Source organism: Ochotona princeps, chromosome 27, assembly GCF_030435755.1.
Source record: "Ochotona princeps isolate mOchPri1 chromosome 27, mOchPri1.hap1, whole genome shotgun sequence".
Taxonomy (NCBI): domain Eukaryota; kingdom Metazoa; phylum Chordata; class Mammalia; order Lagomorpha; family Ochotonidae; genus Ochotona; species Ochotona princeps.
This window is the reverse complement of record NC_080858.1, coordinates 19234130-19255167: the sequence shown is the minus strand read 5'-3', so window position 1 is coordinate 19255167 and position 21038 is coordinate 19234130. Positions and strand designations below refer to the sequence as shown.

The window sequence follows — 21038 nt, the reverse complement described above, 5'->3', positions numbered from 1 at the left end:
GGGTATTTAAACAACCACAGTTATCTAATAGAATGACTCAATCACTTGGTAGGAGGAAGGGGCGGTTTTTGCCTCATTGTGGGAAGTTGGCTGACGCATTCTTGAGTTATCTCTGTTGCAGGTGGGGGAAAGTTGTGATTGTGAGACTGTTGCAGAATGTTTTAGTAAGTTTCTTGTGGAAGGGTCATTTTCCATAACCATTAGAGGAAAAGCACTGGGAACAAACTCAAAGAGAGTAGGTGGTACTAAGTTTGTGAAAGAGTAAATTGAAACCAATTTGTTTCCAATAGTTACATTTGTTTGTGAATTTCACTGTAGTATCCTGTCTCCTCTGCTCTAAACAATGTCTTCTGTAAGTCAAACATTTTTCTTTATATTTGTTACATTTTCCCCGGTAGGCATCATTTAGCCTAAGATGAGAGATTTTGTTTTCTGATGAGAAAGACAGAGTGAGGACATTCCTAACTGCTAGTTTAGTGTTCCAGATACCAGCAATAACCAGGGGAAGCCAAAGTTAGGTGCTGGGAACTCAGGCCAGCTCTCCCGGTCTATGGGTAGGGACCCATGACCTGAGCTTACCATGGCAGTATCCCAGGGTCTTCATCGGCAGGAAGTTGGAATTAGCCGCCAGAGCCAAGTATCAAATCTAGGCATGCCAATGTAGAATGCGGGCACCCAGGTGAATGCCTGCCCTATTGTCAGTTTTTAAACGGATAATATGCCTTGGGAATTTTGGGGGTGAGTCATGTGTAACTCCCATTTCCTGCAGTGATGTCCTGGATAATTTTAGAACTTAACTAGGACTACCATTTCCCATAGTGAAAAAAGTAATATAGAAACAGAGAGCCCTGTGGAGTTAAAACTAGTTTTAAAACTTTCCCAAGGTTTAGAACCTTAGGGAATGACTCAGCACTCTGAATCTTTGTAAATCAGGATAATGTGCACTTGGTAGTGTTGCTATAAGGATTTAAATCAGATATCCAATGAAAATAACAAACTCTAAACTTGGAGTAAAATGAGAACCCAATTAACATTATGCTTTTTAAACATTGCTGTTGAGCCCAGTTAACCAGTGGAGAGCACACTTTGATCTAACCTGTGGCTAACCTGTAGCACAAAGATTCTTTTTTTTTTTTTAATGAAGATTTATTTATTTCTATGGGAAAGGCAGATTTACAGACAGAAGGAGAGACAGAAAGATCTTCCATCTGCTGGTCTACTCCCCATCTGGCTGCAAGGACTGGAACTAAGCTGATCCGAAGCCAGGAGCCAGGACCTTCTTCTGGGTATCCCTCATTGGTGCAGGGTCCCAAGGGCTTGGGCCATCCTCTACTGCTTCCCTAGGCCACAGACAGAGAGCTGGATGGGAAGTGGAGTGTTCGGGATAAGAACCAGCACACATATGGGACCCACTGGGCTACTGTGCTGGGCCCAGCACAAAGATTCTTTTATGGGTACGCTCTCTGTAGGATTGTCTATTTATATTTGCGCATAGAATTTGTTCCTGTTTTCCTTTCACAATCAGCTAATCTGAAAACAAAACAAAACAAAATAAAAAAACAACAAAACAGCAAAAACTTCCCCCAAAACAAAACCTCACTGATGTTATGTGTCTCCTGAAGTGTTTCTGCACAAAATGATGTGATCTGATATTTAGGATTTGCTTTAAACTTCTCCAGCACAAAAAATAAAAAGGTGAGGATGAGGGTCAAAGCAGATTGGCTAAGAGAAGGAAACCGTTAGATGAGCTCACCAATGCTGACAGCCCGTAGAGACTGCACTTGCCTCCCAGTCCCTAAAACCTGACTGTGTACCTTTTTTTTTTTTCTGAGTATGGTCTCTAGGACCAACTGGAAAACACAGTGCATACACAGAGAGAGCTCGGCCAAACGCCCGAGGTAAGTCAGCTTGTATTGAGTCAGCATTACTTTGTTTTAGAAGGAAGTGTCTGAGTGGATATGTTTCTGCACTCACCATGGTGACTTTCACATCTCGGGAAATTCATGGTGAGTTACTAAATACTGAAATGGTGTTACCATGAACGACGCTTGATCGTTCTGAGGGTTTGCTGCTTCTGCTGTCACTGATATTGCAGAACATCTAATGTTTACCCATTTCATCATTTTCAGATGTCCTGTCCAGTGATGGCCCTGTCCACTGTAGCATCCCCGCTGTTCTACCTCCATAACGATTTCATTTCTTCCAGCGGAAAATGGACCCATTCAGCAGTGGCTCCTGTGACAGAGGTCCACCGTATATATCCTCTTACCCAGGCCAAGGTGTTTTGGGGATGACAGTTACATACCAAGCAGTAGAATCAAGCAAGTTCCCATTATATGACTGGGCCTCATTAAAAAATCAAAGGCCTGAGCAATAAAAAATATTGGCTTTCTCCCAAGTAAAAAATGCTCCAACTCAGGGCCGGTGCCATGGTGCAGTAGGCTAAGTCTCTGCTTGCGGCGCTGGCACTCCATATGGGTACTGGATCATGATCTGACACATCCCACTCTGCTTGTGGCCTGAGAAAGCAGCAGAGAACAGAACAAGTCCCTGGGCCCTCTACCCATGTGGGAGATGTGAAGGAAGCTCCTGAGTCCCAGCTTCAGGTCAGCGCATCTCCAGCCATTGTGGCCATTTAAGGAGTGAATTAGCGAATGGAAGATTTTCTCTCTCCTTCTGGCTGTGTAAATCTACTTTCCAAATAAAAACAAATAAATCTTTAAGAGAAATGATCTGGACTATCTGGGAGACAGAACACAAACAGATTCATGGGAACATTGAGCAACTTTTCCACTAAAAAAAAAAATTCTCTGAACTATCAGCTCTCCCAGGTCTCCTAACACCACTCCCTAATCCTTCTTCTTCCTTCTGGAAGCTCCCATTCTAGTTTCTGCTAGTACCCTAGATAACTCGTGTATGTGGAAGCAATATCTATCCTTTGTGTCTGAATTATTTTACTTGGCATAATGTCTTCAAGGCTCATTCATACGTGCAGTGTGTCAGAATTTCCTTCCTTTGGAAAAACTGTACAATGTCCCTGTTGGGTATCCCCTGGTTTATTTGCCTGTTGATGGAACTTTTGCTTTTCTGATATTTTTAAAAGAATTATTTATTTATTTGAAAGTCAGAGTTAGAGAAAAAGCATAGTTGTACACATACGCACACACACACATTGTTGATTTGCTGGCTTACTCCTCAAGTGGCCGCAATGGCTGGGGCTGGAGCTGGCTGAAACAAGGAACTGGGAACTTCTTCCAAGTCTCCTACCGAGGTCATAGGGTCCCAGGAACTTGGATCATCTTCCACTGTATTCCCAGGTGCGTCAGCAGTGAGTTGGATCAGTGCTGGAGCAGGTGGGTCGCACATGGGATGTTTGTGTTGCAGATGCTATACCATAGTGCTATCCTTTTAATTTTAAAAAAAGATTTATTTATTTTTGTTGCAAAGTACAGAGAGGAAGAGAGACAGAGAGGAAGATCTTCCGTCCGATGGCTTACTCCCTAAGAGGCTGCAACGGCTGGAGCTGAGCCAATATGAAGCCAGGAGCCAAGAGCTTCTTCCAGGTCTCCCACGTGAATGCAGGGTACCAAGGCTTTGGGCTGTCCTCAACTGCTTTCCCAGGCCACAAGCAGGGAGCTGTGTGGTAAATGGGGCTGCTGGGATTAGAACCGGTGCCCATATGGGATCCCAGTGTGTTCAAGGCGAGAACTTTAGCTGCTATGTCCCTGTGCTGGGCCAGAAGGTAACCTTTTAAGATTGGAAGCAGAGGATCCAACACATGCATGGCCCTCAGAAACTTTGAATCAAGAGATGATGTGTTTGTTTCACATTGCTTCTCAGGTCCCCTGGTCATGTGTTATATGGCATAAACCCTAATACAATCTGTGTAAGCTGAATCTTTCTGTTGCACGTAACTTCCTTAACTTTAATCCTCTTAACTGACTCAGTGCCTCTGAGGTTGCCACTTGATGCCTCTGCTGTGATCTTAGCTCAAAGACACTGCCTAGTGGAGTCCCAGAGACCAAAGAGGGAGCTAGTTTTGTTTGCCAGCTTCTGTCTTTCAAGTCATGGTTGTGATCCAAGGCACTGCGCAGCTCTTTATGGCTTGCTGTTGCTTCTTAGCACAAATGGCCTTGACCTGTGTTGCAAAGAGAGATCTAGAAAAAAGGGCATCCTAGTGGCCTATTAACTTACAAAAGTCAAAAGGAGAATTGTCAAACAAGCAATTCTCTGACTACACCAGTAACAATTGTATAACAACTCCCCAAAGCACAGGTGGAAAAAAAAAGAGAAGAAAGTAAGCCTTGTACATGCACCCTCCATCAGTTCCACTCCAAATCCTTAACAGCCTGGGTACAAGCTAATGATTCACCAAGCCGAATGGGACCACACAAGGTGGAGTAGGACTGTAGCGACAGCCCTCTGTGGGCCCCGGTTCCCTGCCCTCCTGTGTGTGACCAACAGGCGCCTTCTTCAGACTTCTCGCCTCACTGGACTTTGCTCTCCATCATTTCCACATGGCGGCTTGCTTGGGAACCAGATTCAAGAGTTCAGATTGCCACAAGGCATCATGAGCTTCATGAAGATAAAAATAAAGATTGTGTTTTCCCGGGGAATAATCTGGTAGGAAAATAGGAAATCTAGGAAAGAAAAACAACAAGGCCATTAACAGAACCCGATGTTGTTCAAACCTGTTGGGAACCTGGAGGGCAGAACGACGATGCAATCATGCGGCAGGAAAGCACAGTGGGGGTGAGGGCAGAAGTCATGCTGACTGATGAACCTGTTCATGCAGGTAAAGGCTGGCATGGTTGGCAGAGGAGACAGCCAGGTTAGCAAGGGCAAATATTCAGGAACTGGAATATGAGGAGAGTTAAAATGGAGACTGGAGTGGAATTAGCATGAAAACACATCTGAGACGGATGCATAAATGATATTAACTATGCAGCATATTGTTAGGCAAGATTGTTGATAAAACCGAGTGAAAATTAAAATATTCTTAGTTAACACATAGGATATCTGTTATCGAGACTATCATGTGCACTCACTACATTCTATACCTTATTGGATCTTTATCAGCCAATGACTATGGTAATACTATCATTTTTACTCCACCCCCCCCCCCGTTTATGTAGAGTGAAATTGAACCAGCACAAAGATACAGCAACTTGCTGAATAACTTGCTGACAATCACACGGCAGTGACCACAGTGACAAAGCAGGCATTGAATCCCAGGCATCCCTCCCGGAGGCTTAGTCACGATGCTTCACTCTCTGATAAGCCACCAGGAAGGGACAGGTGTGTGGTGTTCGTCCTGCACATGACACACAATGCTGTGAACAGAAACATTCCTGTCAAGGTCCCTCTGACCTGGAATGTCATTCTGCTCCCAGAGCCACGCAGATGGGCAGCTCGTTCCTGGTTTATGAATGGATGCGTTATGTCCTGGGGAGTGAATCAAGAACTAAAGTCCCATTGGAAATAAACACCTCTCATTCTGTCAAAAATCTTAGAGAAATTTGGAAAACATACGTCCACCTAGCCCTGACTGCTTTACTTTTTTTAAAAAAAAGGAATGTCAACGCTTTTTGAAATAGATTTTAAGTAAATAGTATCATTTCAGGGCAGTCTCTTACCGTTTGCTTTCCTCAGCCAAGAAGCAGTGTTTACATTTACCAGTCTTGTATAATATTGTTATTCTCTGTGAGGGCCTTAGAGCTGCCCAATAGACTCAACAATCAGTGTTATTAGCCATTCTGAGTTCGATAGGATCTGAAATGTGGTTTCATTCCAGTCTTAGGGGATAGATACACATATAACAACGAAAGCTAACTCTTGATTTTCTCACAATTTACACTGTGCTAAGCCCAAAACTCCCTACTTTAGTATAAATTAATTTTGCAATATATATTTGTTCCTACAGATACAGTTGTAAGTATTTTGTGTTCTTTCCCTGTGTGGTTATTGTCGCTATGATCTCAAATCTATGTTCCTAAGTGACAAAATTCATTTTTTCCCCTCACAACACTGTTTTGCCAGAAAGCAGGGAGAGAGAGAGAGAAAGGGAGAGAGAGAGAAAGAGAGAGAGAGAGAGACAGGGAGAGAAGCAGAGAAAGAAACAGGTGGACAAAAGAAGAAAGAAAAAGCCTCTCCATTTTGGAAGCCAGTTTAAACTCTGACTCGGAGATTTCAACGGGAAATTAGGTCAGGTGGAGGACACCATCATTGACAGAACTTGGGAATTTTAATTTTCCAACCTGATTACTCCTACCGCGATGCTTAGGAATAAATGGCCCAGAACCAGCAGAGTTGATTATCAACATAGCGAAGGAGGTTTCCAAGTGCGAGACTGGGCCATGCTACTCACACAGGGAGAGGGCCAGAGGGGATTAGTAGGCTGGCTTTCATTCTCCTCCAGTCACTCCGGAAAGTGGCAGTGAAGAATCAAGAATATGACTAATTTTTTTTCATGAAGGAGAGAGAACGTATCTGGTCACCAGCCATCAGCCTTTGACCTTGCTCAAAGTCAACTTGGTCATCACTGACTAGAAAAAGACTTAATTTAGAGAACAAATGTATCCTTTCTAATGAACTTCCTTTTGGGAGTGGTACGGGAAAGAAAATGAAATAGAAAGGATTGACAGCAGGAAGGGAAATAGGAGGTTAAAAAAGAAGCAAAGATGCAGAATATAAAAATAGAAATAGAAGCAAAAAGAGAAAGTAACAGGTAGAGAGAGTTGGAGGAGATGGAGAGAGAAGAAGAGGAAGAAGGGGGATGAGGGGGAAGAAAACCCGATGTATTGTTGAGAGTTTCTCTCCTTGGTGATTCTAGGTGAGAAGCCACAGATGGCACACAGTGTGACAAGGAGGAAGTGGATGTGCAGTGCGTGACGCTTGGAGAAGCGAAAGTCCAGCCCCATGGGAGTAGGAGTCCAGCTCCTGACGGCCTCTGCCCTGCTGTCCTTTGTCCAGGTAAGTTGTGAAAAGGCAGGGAGAAGGAAGGCATTTTCTTTCCAAGCAGGTGTGCCAACTCACGAAGAATCCAGGGGGGAAAATGGATAGGAACCCAGGGGCAGCACACCGAGCATCCAGGAGGCCGTGGGGAAATGGAGAACCAAGTCGTGCTAGGATCCTGGAGTCATACAGGTGTATGTGGGCCTAGTGGCAGTGCCGGTGAGAAGGAGGACAAGGGTATGGTGGCCATCGGGACAAGTTGTGACACTGTAGAAGATGACTTGGGGACGTATTTCTCTCTCTGAGAGTCTTACTGTCCATCTTGTAGAGCCCCTAGTAAATGATAAACACTGTAGAATCCCCCACCCCAGATGCGAGTTTCCCATGCCAGTCCTAGTACATAAACGTTAAGAAATTAGGGATCCCTTCAAAACTCTTTGGACCCTCTGCTTCTCCCAACCACGAATAAGTCACCCATTAGAGAAGAGGATCTGTAGGTAGAGGGATTTGTGACAGTGGTCAAGGGGGCATCTCTAAAACCATGAAACCCAGCAAGGAGAGTGCATGAAGAAGTCCGAGGGTATCCTGTTCCTATTCAGGTCCTGGCACGGAGTGGTGGGATGTCTACTCCGCTTGCTGTACGCTGCTTAACCTGCTTACCTGCATACCATCTTTCTTTTCCCTGTGTTTTCTTTTTATTTCCTCCCCCTCCCCACTTCTCTCCCCTCATGCCTGCCATCCTTCCTTTTCTCTTCTTTGAAACAAGCTTGAAAAGTGGTATCTACTGGAGTCTTTCAGTTTCTCTTACCTTAAGTGAAGAACATGAGGCAAAATCCTGGGATTAGGTTGGAAAAAAACGAAGGTTGATAGCCAGGGGTTCTGAAACGCTATCCGCTCTTAAGCTGCTCGCAGATCCTTTCATCTGGTGTGTGCTCACTGTGCATGTCCTAGTGTCCTTCCAACCACACATTCTCAACTGGCACAAATGCCTATAGCCTTTTAAGGACTTGTATTGCTGTGCAGTTACCAAGTCCTTCATGTTACTGGAAGACACCCACACCTGCTAGAACCAAAGCTTGTCTCGAGAGGTCTTTGAAGGAGAAAACCTGAAGCAAGGTGAAAGAGCTGGAGGTTTCTTCATGAGGCCTGGAAGCAATTCATTAGTAATATCCAGGAATGGTCACAGCAAGTAATTATGATGGAATCTGATCTGAATTCTGTCTACATCTAAATATCTGGTCATATTTAAAACCACGCGCCTTTGTTTCTTAGCTTTGCAGAATAAGGCGAACTATGCCCCTTTACAGGATTGTGGAAATGAAATGTTGTGAAATAGTGAATGTCCTTAGCAACCTGATTGATATCTGCTTGCCAATCAATAATTAACATCTCCCCCATTTGTTATTTGTGAGTTAGTGGCATGCTGAGGGGGATAAAAGAGAGCAGTGGAGTAGAACTCAATGCGTACCTGGGTGGGCATCAGGAGGATGATAACTCCATTAGGGCAGGCAGAAAATTTCTAAGATAAAAAAAAATTGATATAAATGTCTGCCTGTCCCTTACAAATGTGTTGACACCCACCACCAAAAGAACAGATTATAGGGTGGTGGGTGAGGGCTGGTATGACACTACTTTGGGCACCTGCATCCCACATTCAAGTGCCTTGTTCAACTACTGGCTCTGCTCTCAAGCCCAGCTTTCTGCCAGTGCACACCCTGGGGGTAGCAGGTGGGGTTCAGCTAGCCTGATACCTGCCACCGGTGTGGGAAACCTAGCTTGAAACCCCCTGCTCCTGGCTTCAGCCTGGCCCAGCTCCAGCCTGGCCCAGCTCCAGGTGTTGTGGGCATTTTGAAGGGAGTGAACCAGCAGATGGCAGGTTTCTGTCTGGCTGGCTCTGTCTTTCTGTCTTTCCAAAGTCTGCACAAATTTAGGGCTTGCTTTTCTGGGTATTCCCATCTCAACTCCAGCAGTTGGGAACAAGCAGGAGGCGTCTGGACTGGACCTGCGGCCACCTGCTCCTCTTGCCCACTCAGTCTGGGTGGGGAAGGTGGGCGGTAGCATGCTGAGTCCAGCAGACAAGACAATTTCCCTGTCTGAAACTGTTTCCTTCTTGCAGCTGCCTGGGGCAAGATGTGAGGAGAATTGTGTCAGTGCTGAGCCGTGAGTAGCTGAGTTGGAGCAGGGAGGACGGAGGGATGGGCAAACACACTCACACTCCAAACAAGGTCAAGATGTCACTTGATTCTGTGACTTCCCCTTCTTTCTACATAAATGGGCATCCATCTACTAATGTCATGGACAAGTACTCAAAAATGACATTGTGACACTATTTTTCCCCCAAAGCCAGTCTCACCAAAGCAAGCAGAGTCCCAGCGGATTACTGAAGACTGTCTCACCCATGCTTCTCAGTGACTCACTGGGACAGACTAGACTCAATATGCCATCACCAGCATATCTGTGCACTGATGTCTAACACAGCATTTCCACTTCAAGTCTCTAAAGCGCTGCCACGCTTTGGGTCATGTTCATCCTGATCACAGGTCTCATTTAGCTATTAGAGCTGTCTTTTCATCTAAGCCTGCCACAAGTGGGGCTTATGCAAACAAAAGATACGGAGGTCTTTAAGAATTTTATTTCGCTTAGAGGAAATTATTATTAGTGTTAGCATGTAGGACCCGTTTGAAGACAAGACTTGTTCCCAGCTAAAGGAGAGCATATATTTACCATGGTAAGAGTTTTGCAACATCCAGGTCTGTGAAATCCAGGGGAGGTGGTAATGACCTTAACATTTATCTTGTGTAGATCAGTCCCTGTGGTTTGCACTCATGGTCTGGTGGACATCTGTTACCGTAGAAGTGTTCTGTCTTACAGCAGCAGTATGTACTACTGTAGGACTAGAGGGGTGTTGAACAAAGGAGAAATGTGACCCCCAAAATTAAGAAGCATCATTGGTTAGTGAAAAACACAGACTCAATTTTTCGCAAATGTGAGACCAAAAAGAAGATAAGGAAATATATTCCAATAGATTTATGTATCAGAAGTATTGTTATATGTCCCAGTATGCAATCCACACAGCTCCATCCTTTGCTTTCCCTCCTACCCCTAATATTATCTCCCCACCCTTTCTAGGAAACCCCTGTTTTTTCATCCTTACAGAGAAACTTTACAGTTTCTACAGTTCATGCCAATGAGTTGGCATTTGTTGTGATAAAGTTGGCTTCTGCTTTTTTTCCTTCCTGTTTGGCCTCAGGAGCTATCCTAGTACTTCTGCCCTTGGATGTGAACATTCTGGCCTTTTTAAAATGGTGCATGTTTATGAACAGCGTTGCAACAGTTTATGAAACAGAAATTACAGACTTGCTTACATTACTTCCGTGCTTTTAACCGACACTTTCTCCATGTTTACATATGACCTCAGATACAGACAAACTTTAACATCTGTTTTCAAGTTCCGTCGTTGTCAGTTTGCATTCCACATTCTTCCTTGTTAACTTTCATCCTCTACACAGTGGCCATCAATGCATGTTTCCCTATTAACACTCTTCAGGATCACCGTTTTAATCTGCTTCATGATGATTTTCAGAACGGGCCACACAGTGCCACCTGCAAACAGTACAAAATGTGATTTAAAGCATTCCATCTCATAAGAGATTCAGCTAGTTATACTGAGGCTTAAATAATAGGACCCAGGATGCTTTTATAATCAAAAGGAACCATATTATCTTGTGTCTAGTTTCTTTGATGCTGGAGCACCACACTTTTAATCTAAAAGAATTGTTCTTTCTTTGTAGCTGCCTGACCACAGACTGGGTCCACCTCTGGTACATATGGTAAGCTTCATTTGTAATACCCAGAACGATTTTTTAAAATTTATCCAGGGGTGTTAATTATTTTTGAACAATTAAATATATTGCCAAACAGGAAGAAATATGTATCAGATATCTGTCTACTTAATAACTCAGCGTGGAAAGTTTATTTCATCAACAACCTGTGTAATGGGTTTGTTTTGGTGCAAAAAAATGTTGAAATGCATGCATACGAGAAGTCTTCAAGAAGTTCCTGGGGATATATCCTGGGGAAGTTATGTGTGGATTTCAAATTTTTTGCACCGAAATAACTAGATTTTTAATTTTTTTTTTAACTTTTACCTAGATTTTTCCATGAATGTTCTGAAATTCCCGCTAACTAGTGAATCGTGAAAAGCCTCTCTGGATTGCCTTAAATGTCTTGCTTGTTGTGACTTAATCTTGCTGAGAAAATAACAAGATACGTGTGTAGAGAAAAAGCATTGGAATTTAAAGTTTATAATGATTCCATAAAGCATTGAAGCAAGAGGCAAAATGCTGGAGCAGGCCTTCAGCCTGTTAAAGACCCTGATCCAGAGAGCAACCATCTTCCATCACAGTGCGCTTACCTGGCCTGGGCTCCGGCTCCTCCTTCCTGCGCACACAGATCCTGGGAAGCAGGGGTGGGGGTGGGGGATGGCTCCAAGCGGACAGGTCCCTGCCACTCGGCTGGGGGAGGAGGGGAGTGACTTGGATCAAGCTCTTAGTTCCTGACTTTGATCCTGGCTCCCCGCCCTGGTCACTGCAGGCAGTTAGGGGTGTAAAACTGCTGAGAAGAAAGAGGGGGAGGTGGGTGTTCCAGGACACAGTTACTAGACGCTCATCGCGTGTGCTCCCGGCGCTCTTGCAGGCTGCTGGTGGTGATCGGCCTGCTGCTGCTCCTGTGTGGCCTGCTGACAGCGTGCATGCGTTGCTGCTGTCCCAGTCGCCAGCAAGCCGGGGAAGACAGGGGCCCGCCGCCCTTTGAGGTGACCGTGATCTCTTTTGATCACGACAGCACGCTGCAGAGCACGGTCACGTGTGAGTACTTCCGCCGGATGACTTGGAGAAGGAACCTGGTCTAAAGGAATGGCTAGGAGGGGACAAGCGGACAGAACTGCTAGTTGAATAGTAGCAGAGATTCTAGAACTCGGGGCAGCTTAAGTTTCCAGAGACCTGCTAGGGCTGTGAGCTGGCTCTGCACCGCTACTGGGTTCCCACAAATGTGTCTGGCCGATGGTAGAGCAAAAAAGGAAGTACGTTACTGAAGGCAATATTGGAAATGTCTTATTGGGAAGAATTACCCAGGCTATACGTAAAAGCTGTTTTCTATTTGAGCACATTCCTGATAGATTTGGGGAAAATTGACCTTTCTTTTTATTCATACTACTGTACATCTTTACAAAATGAGTTGCATCTTTTTCTTTGTTTTGTCCTCGACCTCCTGAGATGCTAAATTTTAGCTCCACGAGCCCTTTGGTGATTCCTGGGCACCTCCTTTTCTCCGTTTTTCTCTCTCTCTCTTTCTTTCTTCTTCTTTTTTTTTAAAAATCATGTTCTTTTAAGAAATTGGGGAGGGAGTAGCAGGTGGCAAATCACACGGTGATGTTTATTTTGGAAAGAGAACATGATGAAGTGTACTGTTTGCCTTTGCTACCCTCCCCCCTTCCTCCCTACCCTCCCCCTTCCTCCCTACCCTCCCCCCCGTCCTCCCTACCCTCCCCCCTTCCTCCCTACCCTTCCCCCCCCTTCCTCCTTACCCTCCCCCCCCCGTCCTCCCTACCCTCTTAGAGAAATGGTAAATCAGGCAGAAATAGATTATCCCAGGGAGTCTGCAGTGTTGAGTACCGCCGTAAAGGGCTAGTATTGCACACTGGTATAACAGGATGGGAGAGGGGCAGAGCAGGGTTGTGAGACACGGGGAGTGTAGCTCAGATCACCCAAAGACCTAAGACTAGACGACTGAGTGGGAGGCATCTAAACAAGCTTTGCAGAATAGTAATGATACTGACGGCAGGGAGTGACAGTGAGTTTGAACTTGAGTTAAAAAACGAGGGGCCACCTGCATCCCTTATGTGGGTCTTAATCCTGACTCACACTCCCCACTCAGACCTTGTGCTAATGTACACCTTGCAAGGCAGAGGTTGACGGCTCGAGCTTGAGTTCTTGGCCCCTAGCTTTGAAGGAAGCTAGCCCAGCTGTGCGACCTTGGTGTATGCGTGTGTGTGTGTGTGTGTGTGTGTATGTGTGTGGGCACGTGGGGCGTGAGCCAGTGAATTGGAGCTCCCTCCCTCACAATTACATACACACGCTTACAATGAGGACGCAAAAGGTGTGAAGGGAGTCTCTGACGTGTGATGATGTCATGCGTGCAACAGCGCCATGCCTTCTTTCCCTCACAGCCCTGCAGTCCGTGCTTGGTCCTGCAGCTCGGAGAATCCTGGCCGTGGCTCACACCCACTGCCCCCTGGGCCAGCAGCCCCCCTCCGCTGACGTGCTCCCGGGCTATGAAGAAGCCCTCCACATGAGTCGCTTCACTGTGGCCAGGTGTGGGCAGAAAGCACCCGACCTACCGGCGGTGCCAGAGGAGCAGCAGCTGCCTGGTGTGTGGAAGGGGTGCCCCCAGATGGAAAACACCCCAAACTGATGGGCACGCTGACTTCCTCAGTGAGGGGGAGACACCCCAGAGTCTGTGGGGATCCCCAGAAAATCGGGACGCTTTGGTTGCCTACCGACAGAAGATCTGGGGTGGCCTCTAAACAATGTTCCAAGGAAAAGGTGGATTCCAACTCTGAGTCTTCATTCCCAGCCATGTGGGAACATGTTCTGACATGGACTGCTCGGCTAGGGAACTCTCGGGCCGTCTCCAGTGTTCAGAATTTGCAATTCACTGCAAATCCATGGCAATGATCCTGAAACCAGAGTTCCTTCAACACATTCCCTGACCCAGACAAAGCTGCAACTTCCTCTTCTCTCTGCCAGCTGATGGAGCGTGATGAGCTTGAGGCAAAGCAAGATGGCACGAGCCTGGCCATTTAATGCACTGAACTTATGTAAGATTTCCTCCTGAGAGAACAGCCAGTTCTGTGCTTGATGACAACGTCCTATGGATCGCCATGGACTGGCCACTTGGATATCTAGAACTGATATGTGAGTGGCTGGTGTGGAAAAACAGGACACAGTGGAGTATTGGGATTTCTTTCATTTTGGTCCTACCCACTAGCAATAAGACACAAACACATGGACATATATATAACATACACACGGGATGCTGTCACTATTCTAATTTGTCAGGTCCTCTGCCTTGAAAACACAGATGTACAGACACATGTGCATGGAGTCACTCCCCCACTTTCATTTTTTTATTATTATTTTATTTTATTTTGCTAAAGGAATCCATGGCTTGGCTTATCGCTCCTGCTGGCTTAGACGTTTTACACATCTGTATTGACACGCACCAGTCTCTAGGTGCTCACTGCCACCTAGTGGAACCATGGTGGAAAATACATTCTCGTTTCAGGGCATGGTTGCTTTTAGCTTTGTAGCTTTTGGAGTTCTTAGACGCTGTTGAAATCTTTCTCATAAAACCATTCCATCACCTGTTGCTAAGCTAGCCAGTTGGCCATGTAATATGCTGTCGAAAAATTGAGTATAGTTAGAGGAGAGCTACTGTTCTTGGACAAGCACAGGATTTCTGTGAGGGTCAAAGACGCTGAGTGTAAGCGATGTGATTTGTAAAGTACTGTGCACTTGCACGTCACTATTCTTGCAGCTGGCATCCAGTCTTTGCCTGCCTGCTGTGATGCCTTAGAGAGCTCTGTCTGGCCTCTGCCAGCCAGCTCCGTTGTTGCTAATCACACCCCATGTGGCTTTCTCAGTGAGTTATTTGCTGATGAAGGGAAGTAGCTAAAGGTGTAAATGATCCTTTGGAATCTTTTGTATGGGGAGATGAAGAAGACGGGAAACCAGTGGCTTGTGACGCAATCAGCTCTTGTGCTCAGGGAGGCCATTCAAAGGTTGACTGCTTCACACAGCACCTCATTAAACACCTTTTTTGGGAGGTGCACTTAGCCCCTGGGAAGCATGTCCTCACTGAGGTTAACCTGCTGGTTACCTGGTTTCAGACTGAGCCATTGATTCAATTCCCTCTGGAAATGATTGAAAGACATGAACTGTTGATAGCCTCCAAGGTGACCTTGTCTTAACACTGCCCAAAGAGTCACGTCATCATAAATTTTGTAAAAATATTTTAGGCTCGGGCCCGGTGTGGTAGCCTTGTAGTTAAAGTCCTCTCCTTGCACACGTCGGGATCCAATATGGGCTGTGATTCTAATCCCGGCTGCTCCACTTCCCATCCCGCTCCCTGCCTGTGGCCTGGGAAAGCAGTTGAGGACGGCCCAAGCCTTGGGACCCTGCACCCGTGTGGGAGACCCAGAAGAGGCTCCGGGCTTCTGGCTTCAGATCAGCTCAGCTCCAGCAGTCACAGCTGCTTGGGGATGAATGATCAGATAGAAGATCTTCCTCTCTGTCTCTTCTCCTCTATGTATATCTGACTTTCTAATAAAAATAAAATATCTTAAAAAAAATTCCAGGCTCTTTTGTCCTTGCAGAAAGCACAGATTAAATAACATACAGTGTGGATGGGCATCAGACATTCTTGGAAGAAATCTTGCCTGTAAGGTTTTCTTCTGGAGCAAGCTCTCTGGCCCGCCCTCTTCCCCGACACTTCCCATCTCACCCATTTTCTGCCGCTCTAGCCTGTGTCTCTGTCCTCAACCGTGCCCTCTCCTAACCTGCATCCCACACAGAGTCATCACTACTCCTCCGCCCCAAGGAGGCTTTCCCCCCACAACCTTCCCCTGCTGTCGTAGACAATGAGTGCTCCTGTGGCTTCATTTAATCTCTACTCAAGCTAAGACATCTGTGAAACATCTCCCTCATTCTTGTGCTGGTTTGCCATGTTTAACACCCTTGTAACTTTTCTGGGAGGAGGCAGGTGCTGACTAAAGTGGCCGAGTCTCTGCCGCTCCTGGGTGAAGCCAGACCAGATTCCCAGCTCCCGGCTTCGGCCTTATGCCAGGCCCAGCTGTTGAGAGAATCTGGGGCAGTCGGTCAGCAGGTGGCAGCCCCCTCTCCCCCCTTTGTCTTTGCTTCTATCTTTGTGCCTCTCGGAAAAGTGAATTAAAAAAAAAAATGAATGAGGTAGCATCAAAACATGGCTACATATTTTAAAAAGATGATGAGTATGAAAAAGATCATGGAGTGTGGTGCTGAAATGGCAGCAGTTTTTTCCCCCTTTTCAACACAATGCCAAGTTGTGCTCACGTTGAAAAATAAAGTTAGCAAGTGGTCAGGAAATACCATTTCTGCATGGTTATTCTGCAGGTCCTTCCCCTAGTGCTAAGCGAGGAGGGTGAATGAGCAGCGGCACCTCCTTGCCAGCTCGCCTGACAGCAGTTCATCTCTGCTCTCCATCTGCCACCGCTCGCGCTGGGGTCCCTGTGGGGGTCGACGCAGCGCTGGAAAGTGCCTTCTCTGCCTGCTGTAGTTGTTGTGTAATTGGTTTGGGCGTCCCCTGAAGGTCACGTCTGGGTCTGAGTTCCCAAGTCTGACGTTAGTAGTTAATGAATCAACCTTCCTGTTGTTGGAAGGTGCGCCAACCTTTGGGAAATACGTAGACTGGATCTGGTTGCTAGGGTATGGCCTCTGTGATTGCATCTTGGTGGCTTTTAGTCGGAGATGCATGGCCTCTGCCTTGGAGGAGGAGATGTTCCCAATCTCTTTGCCTCCTGGCTCCCTGGGTGATCTGTCCCTTGACATCTTCCTACCGTTTTCCACTGTCATCAGATGCCAGACCAATGGAGTCACCCAATCTTGGACTTCAAAACCAGGAGCCAAAATAATCCTTCTTTCTTAAGTAGCCTCTCTCAGGTATTTGCTACCGTGACAAAATGCTGACCGATACACTTGTCCAAACAGAAATTCCTGCAAAGCATCAGGGCTGTGTTTAGTGTGACATCAGTACTTGGTGTATTGACAGGGGAGGGATCTCCATAGCAGCAGGGAGACCTGAAAGATGGGCCCTACTCATTTCAACAAGGATACTATAGACACCCCTTTTGGGGGAGTCTGGGTCGGAGAGAACATCAGGCCCTCGTGCCTTGTTCTATCATTGAGTCAGAGACAAATAGAACTGAGCAGACCTCCTTCCTGTGGTCTGCTTCCAGCTCAGGTCTAAGTGACAAACTGCAGTCAAGTTCTTACCAAGTTGGCCTTACAGATGGGAGTGGGGTACCTAGGGTGCCCACCCAGCCTAGTTAAGCCACCATCCCTATGCTAACATTGTCTCTCGCTGAGAATAGGTTTCATTTTCTAGGAAATGCCCTTAACTTTCTTCTGATAATATAGTCTTTTCCCCACTCCCAGGCTTAAAAAAAAATAGATTTGAAAGATAGAGTACAGAGAGAGAAGGGGAAAGAGAGCGAGCGAGCGAGAGACCTTCTATTTACTGATTCACTCCTCAAATGCCTGCAGCATCTGGAACTGGGTCAGGTTCAAGTCAGGAGCCAGTCACTCCATCTGCATCTGCCGTGCAGGTGGCAGGGACCCAAGTATTTGGACCATCTTCTGCTGGTTTCCCTGGACAGTGAGCAGGAAGGAAGCCAGCTGGGTGGGAAACAGAGTGGCTGGATTAGAAAGAACCGCAGTGAGATGTGGGATGTGGTGGCTTAAGCACAGTGTCTGCCTCTCCACGTTGTTTTCTCATGGGCTGTTTTGCATTGGTCCCTCTCTTCAAATCCCCAATGATCCTGGATTCCTTGCTTTCTGTCCATATTTTAAAATGGAAAAGCTGAACGGAGTCAAACATCCCATCCCACTCCAAAGGGATTTCATTAGCATCCTCTGATTGGGTTATTCAGAGAAACTGCAGACCTTTGCACACACTACAATGACCCCGAAAAACAGATGACTTAGTCACGAGGACAGAGCCTTTGCCACAGAGGCCCGGGTGACCCTTTGTCCTTTGCCTGTGGCCTGCGAGGTTAGAGGGACAAGGCAGCTGTCAGTGAAGAAGTGGACTGTTGCCAGATGCCCAGTCGGCTGATTTTTTATCTCAGAGTCCCAGGCTTGAAAAGTGTGAAAAAGAACCTGTTGTTCATAAGCCCTGTAGCCTATGGTGCTCTGTTGTGACAATCTGGAGAGACGACTGTCCAAATTTCACCTCCACAGAAGAAGGGGCACATTTTTGTAGCTCATATGGGATCCATTCTAAGACAAACAAAACAAACAAAACAAAACAAAAACCAAACAAAAACAAAAGCCAACCAACCAACCAACCAACCAAACAAACAAAAACCCTCCCTCAAATTTGTTTTGTGTAGGCCACCTGGCAAAAGCCGTGTGGCTCCAGGATGGGTGCATACAACTATGGGAGCTGTGGGGGAAGAGTAGTTACCTTCAATACCATCACATCCCCAAGCAGTGAGGTGTAAGGGGCGTCACACTGTCTAGTGAAGAATGGGGTCCCTATAAGTACTGTGACACCAAGAAACGGTGCTTTGGAGCGCCAGGAAGGAACACGAACACAGGCAAACGAGGTAAGAATGGTTTGCCAGAGAAAGTAAGACCTGAACTCAACATTAAACCCCAGGTGGTTTATAGAACTTGCCAGAAGAGGAGGATGAAAATGGTTTCACAGGAAGAGTTTTTGAGAAGATGCAAGTTTTTGAGAAGACATAGGGAAAGAATTAGTGTAGGATGCCTGGAACCTAGAGAACAGAGGAAGTGGCCAAAGTGAGAACTGAGAACAGAACAACAGCGGGGCCTAAGCACTTAACTCTCAGTTAAGATCTGAGCTTGCTTCCAAGGACAACAGAGGACCTCTGACCACTGAAATATACCATTGAATGACAATGAAACTGGATTTTATTCCATGTGTTCTGACTTTGGTGAGATTGTTCCCCTCCCTCCAGCTTTTGGCAGTCCTAAGGACAAGATTCAAGACCAACTAAAAGCATTGGAGGGCCTGCCTTTGGCACAGAGGTTACGTCCGTGCCAGGGATGCCTGCATCGCAGTGGGAGCACCTCCATCTGCTCTCCACTCCAGCTGACGTAGTTTGGGCCCACGTGGGAGACCTGGATTGCATTTGACCTGGATGGTGAGCTAGAAGATGGGAGATCCCTGTTGGCTTACCTCTGTCTGCCCTTGAAATAAAACAAAATGAATGGACAAAATGGAATCTTATAAAAAAAATACAGGTTTAAGGAATAGTAATGGGTTCAAGGACACCTACAGCTTTCGTTGTTTTTTTTTTTTTTTCTTTTAAGATTTATTTATTTGAAGGAGTTACAGACAGATAAAGGAGAAAGAACAAGAGCGTAAGCTTTCATTTGCTGGTCTGCTCCACAGAAGACCACAAAAGCCAGGGCTGGGCCGGGCTGACATCAGAGCCAGGAGATTCCGCCAGGCTTCTGACAGGGTTGGCAGGTCCAAAACGCTTGTAGCCTCCCTGTGTCCAGGCTTTGGAAAGGGCTCACCTGGACACAATTCCAGCTCCAGGTTTTTGCTTGGCCCAGATGCTCCTGGGATGGCCATCTGGGAAGTCAACCAGGAGGTTCTCCGCCACAACCCCTATTCCCACCCTGTCACTTTGCCTTTCAAGCAAATAAATATATCTTACTTTTTTTTTTTCTGTTGCAGCCAGAGAAGTTTATTTTCTAAGGGACCAGGTGAACAGGGAAGGGAGAAGGAAGGGGAGGCACCTCCGGAGAGAAAGCCGGGAGGTGGGGTGCCTCTTGAAAGGGGAGGGAGACACCCATAAAGACATCTTTTTTTTTTAAAAGATTTATTATTATTGGAAAGCCGGATATACAGAGAGGAGGAGAGACAGAGAGGAAGATCTTCCGTCCGATGTTTCACTCCCCAAGTGAGCCACAACGGGCCGACGCGCGCGGATCTGAAGCCGGGAACCAGGAACCTCTTCCGGGTCTCCCATGCGGGTGCAGTGTCCCAATGCATTGGGCCGTCCTCCACTGCTTTCCCAGGCCACAAGCAGGGAGCTGGATGGGAAGTGGAGCTGCCGGGATTAGAACCGGCGCCCATATGGGATCCTGGGGCTTTCAAGGCGAGGACTTTAGCCGCTAGGCCACGCCGCCGGGCCCAAATACATCTTTAAGAATTTTTTTTTTTTTTGCCATGATACAGTTTTGTAGGCATAGGGTTTTCCCCTCCCCCTCCTCCCCATCTCCCTATCCCACTATTATTCCCCAACTGATTACAAGCAGTAAGTAGTAAAGCCCTTTAGTAATAGTTACGCTCTAGGTTTGGTTAGAGGTGGGATATCTAATATCATACTGTGTGGGTATATTTACTTATTTCATAAAGGAAGTCCTTAATGTATCTTAAAACACAACGATGGGGAAATGTCACGGAGGGGGGGGAGAATTAATAACAAGGAACAAGAAATTCATTTTCTCGTTTCCATAATGACACAGTTTCTTTGCGTGGGTTTGGTTTTTGAAGCAGACGCTGATAACCCAGCAAAAGGCTGCTGGTGGTCAGGGGTTGTCCTGGTCTAACGTTTCTCAGAACTCACAAGATTTATACAAGGAACGGGAACTCTCCTCCCTTCCCTTCCTGGCAAATCCTGCAGCGCCTGCCCTTCCTGCACCTGCAGACTCCCGGCCCTGCTGGCAGCAGCAGTGGCTGGACAAGTCTGGGTTCTTAAGGGAAGGAACGCACCGAGGGCACCTGCCCCCTCACTCAGAGCCTGAAGCACCCGAGGCTGTGCTTTCTTGGGGGGGTGGGTAGGGGGGAGACATGCTGGACCGATTCCATCCCCATAGAGCTAGTTTTTCAGATACATCTTTGCAGAATTAAACAAAACCAAAAACATTCAGAACCCCACTGAGTTGAGTCAATGATCTCAGCCGCTTGCTCATGTCCAGCGTCTGGATTCTGGACCACCCTGGGGCTCTCACGGCCCTTGGAAGGCCCGAGTCACGCTGACCCACCCGGGATGTCAGCCAACGAGGACGAAGCGGGGGCTCCATGTGCGGACCCGGCCAGCCGAGAGCCCGGAGAGGCCAGGCCTGGGCATCGAGCCCGCAGAGGGCGGAACGCGACCTCGGGACACCTCCGTGATGGCCAACCCAGTCCCGAGGGTGACTCGGGCCGCGTCCCGGACCAACCTCGCACCTGCGTAACCCGGCCGGACTTGAGCCCTGTGTGTTTGTTTTGGACCGAACCAAGAAACACTA

At 46.7% G+C, this 21038-nt stretch overlaps 1 protein-coding gene across 1 annotated transcript; it reads left to right on the top strand.

Annotated features, from left to right (window-relative positions):
• The first annotated feature begins 6824 nt into the window (after positions 1–6824).
• TMEM52B (transmembrane protein 52B) lies at positions 6825–14146 on the top strand. The gene is made up of 5 exons (XM_058655969.1): positions 6825–6972; positions 9071–9114; positions 10746–10784; positions 11650–11819; positions 13181–14146. The coding sequence occupies exons 1-5, from the start codon at positions 6919–6921 to the stop codon at positions 13423–13425; spliced, it is 552 nt and encodes a 183-aa protein (XP_058511952.1). The 5' UTR covers positions 6825–6918; the 3' UTR covers positions 13426–14146.
• The last annotated feature ends 6892 nt before the right edge of the window (positions 14147–21038 follow it).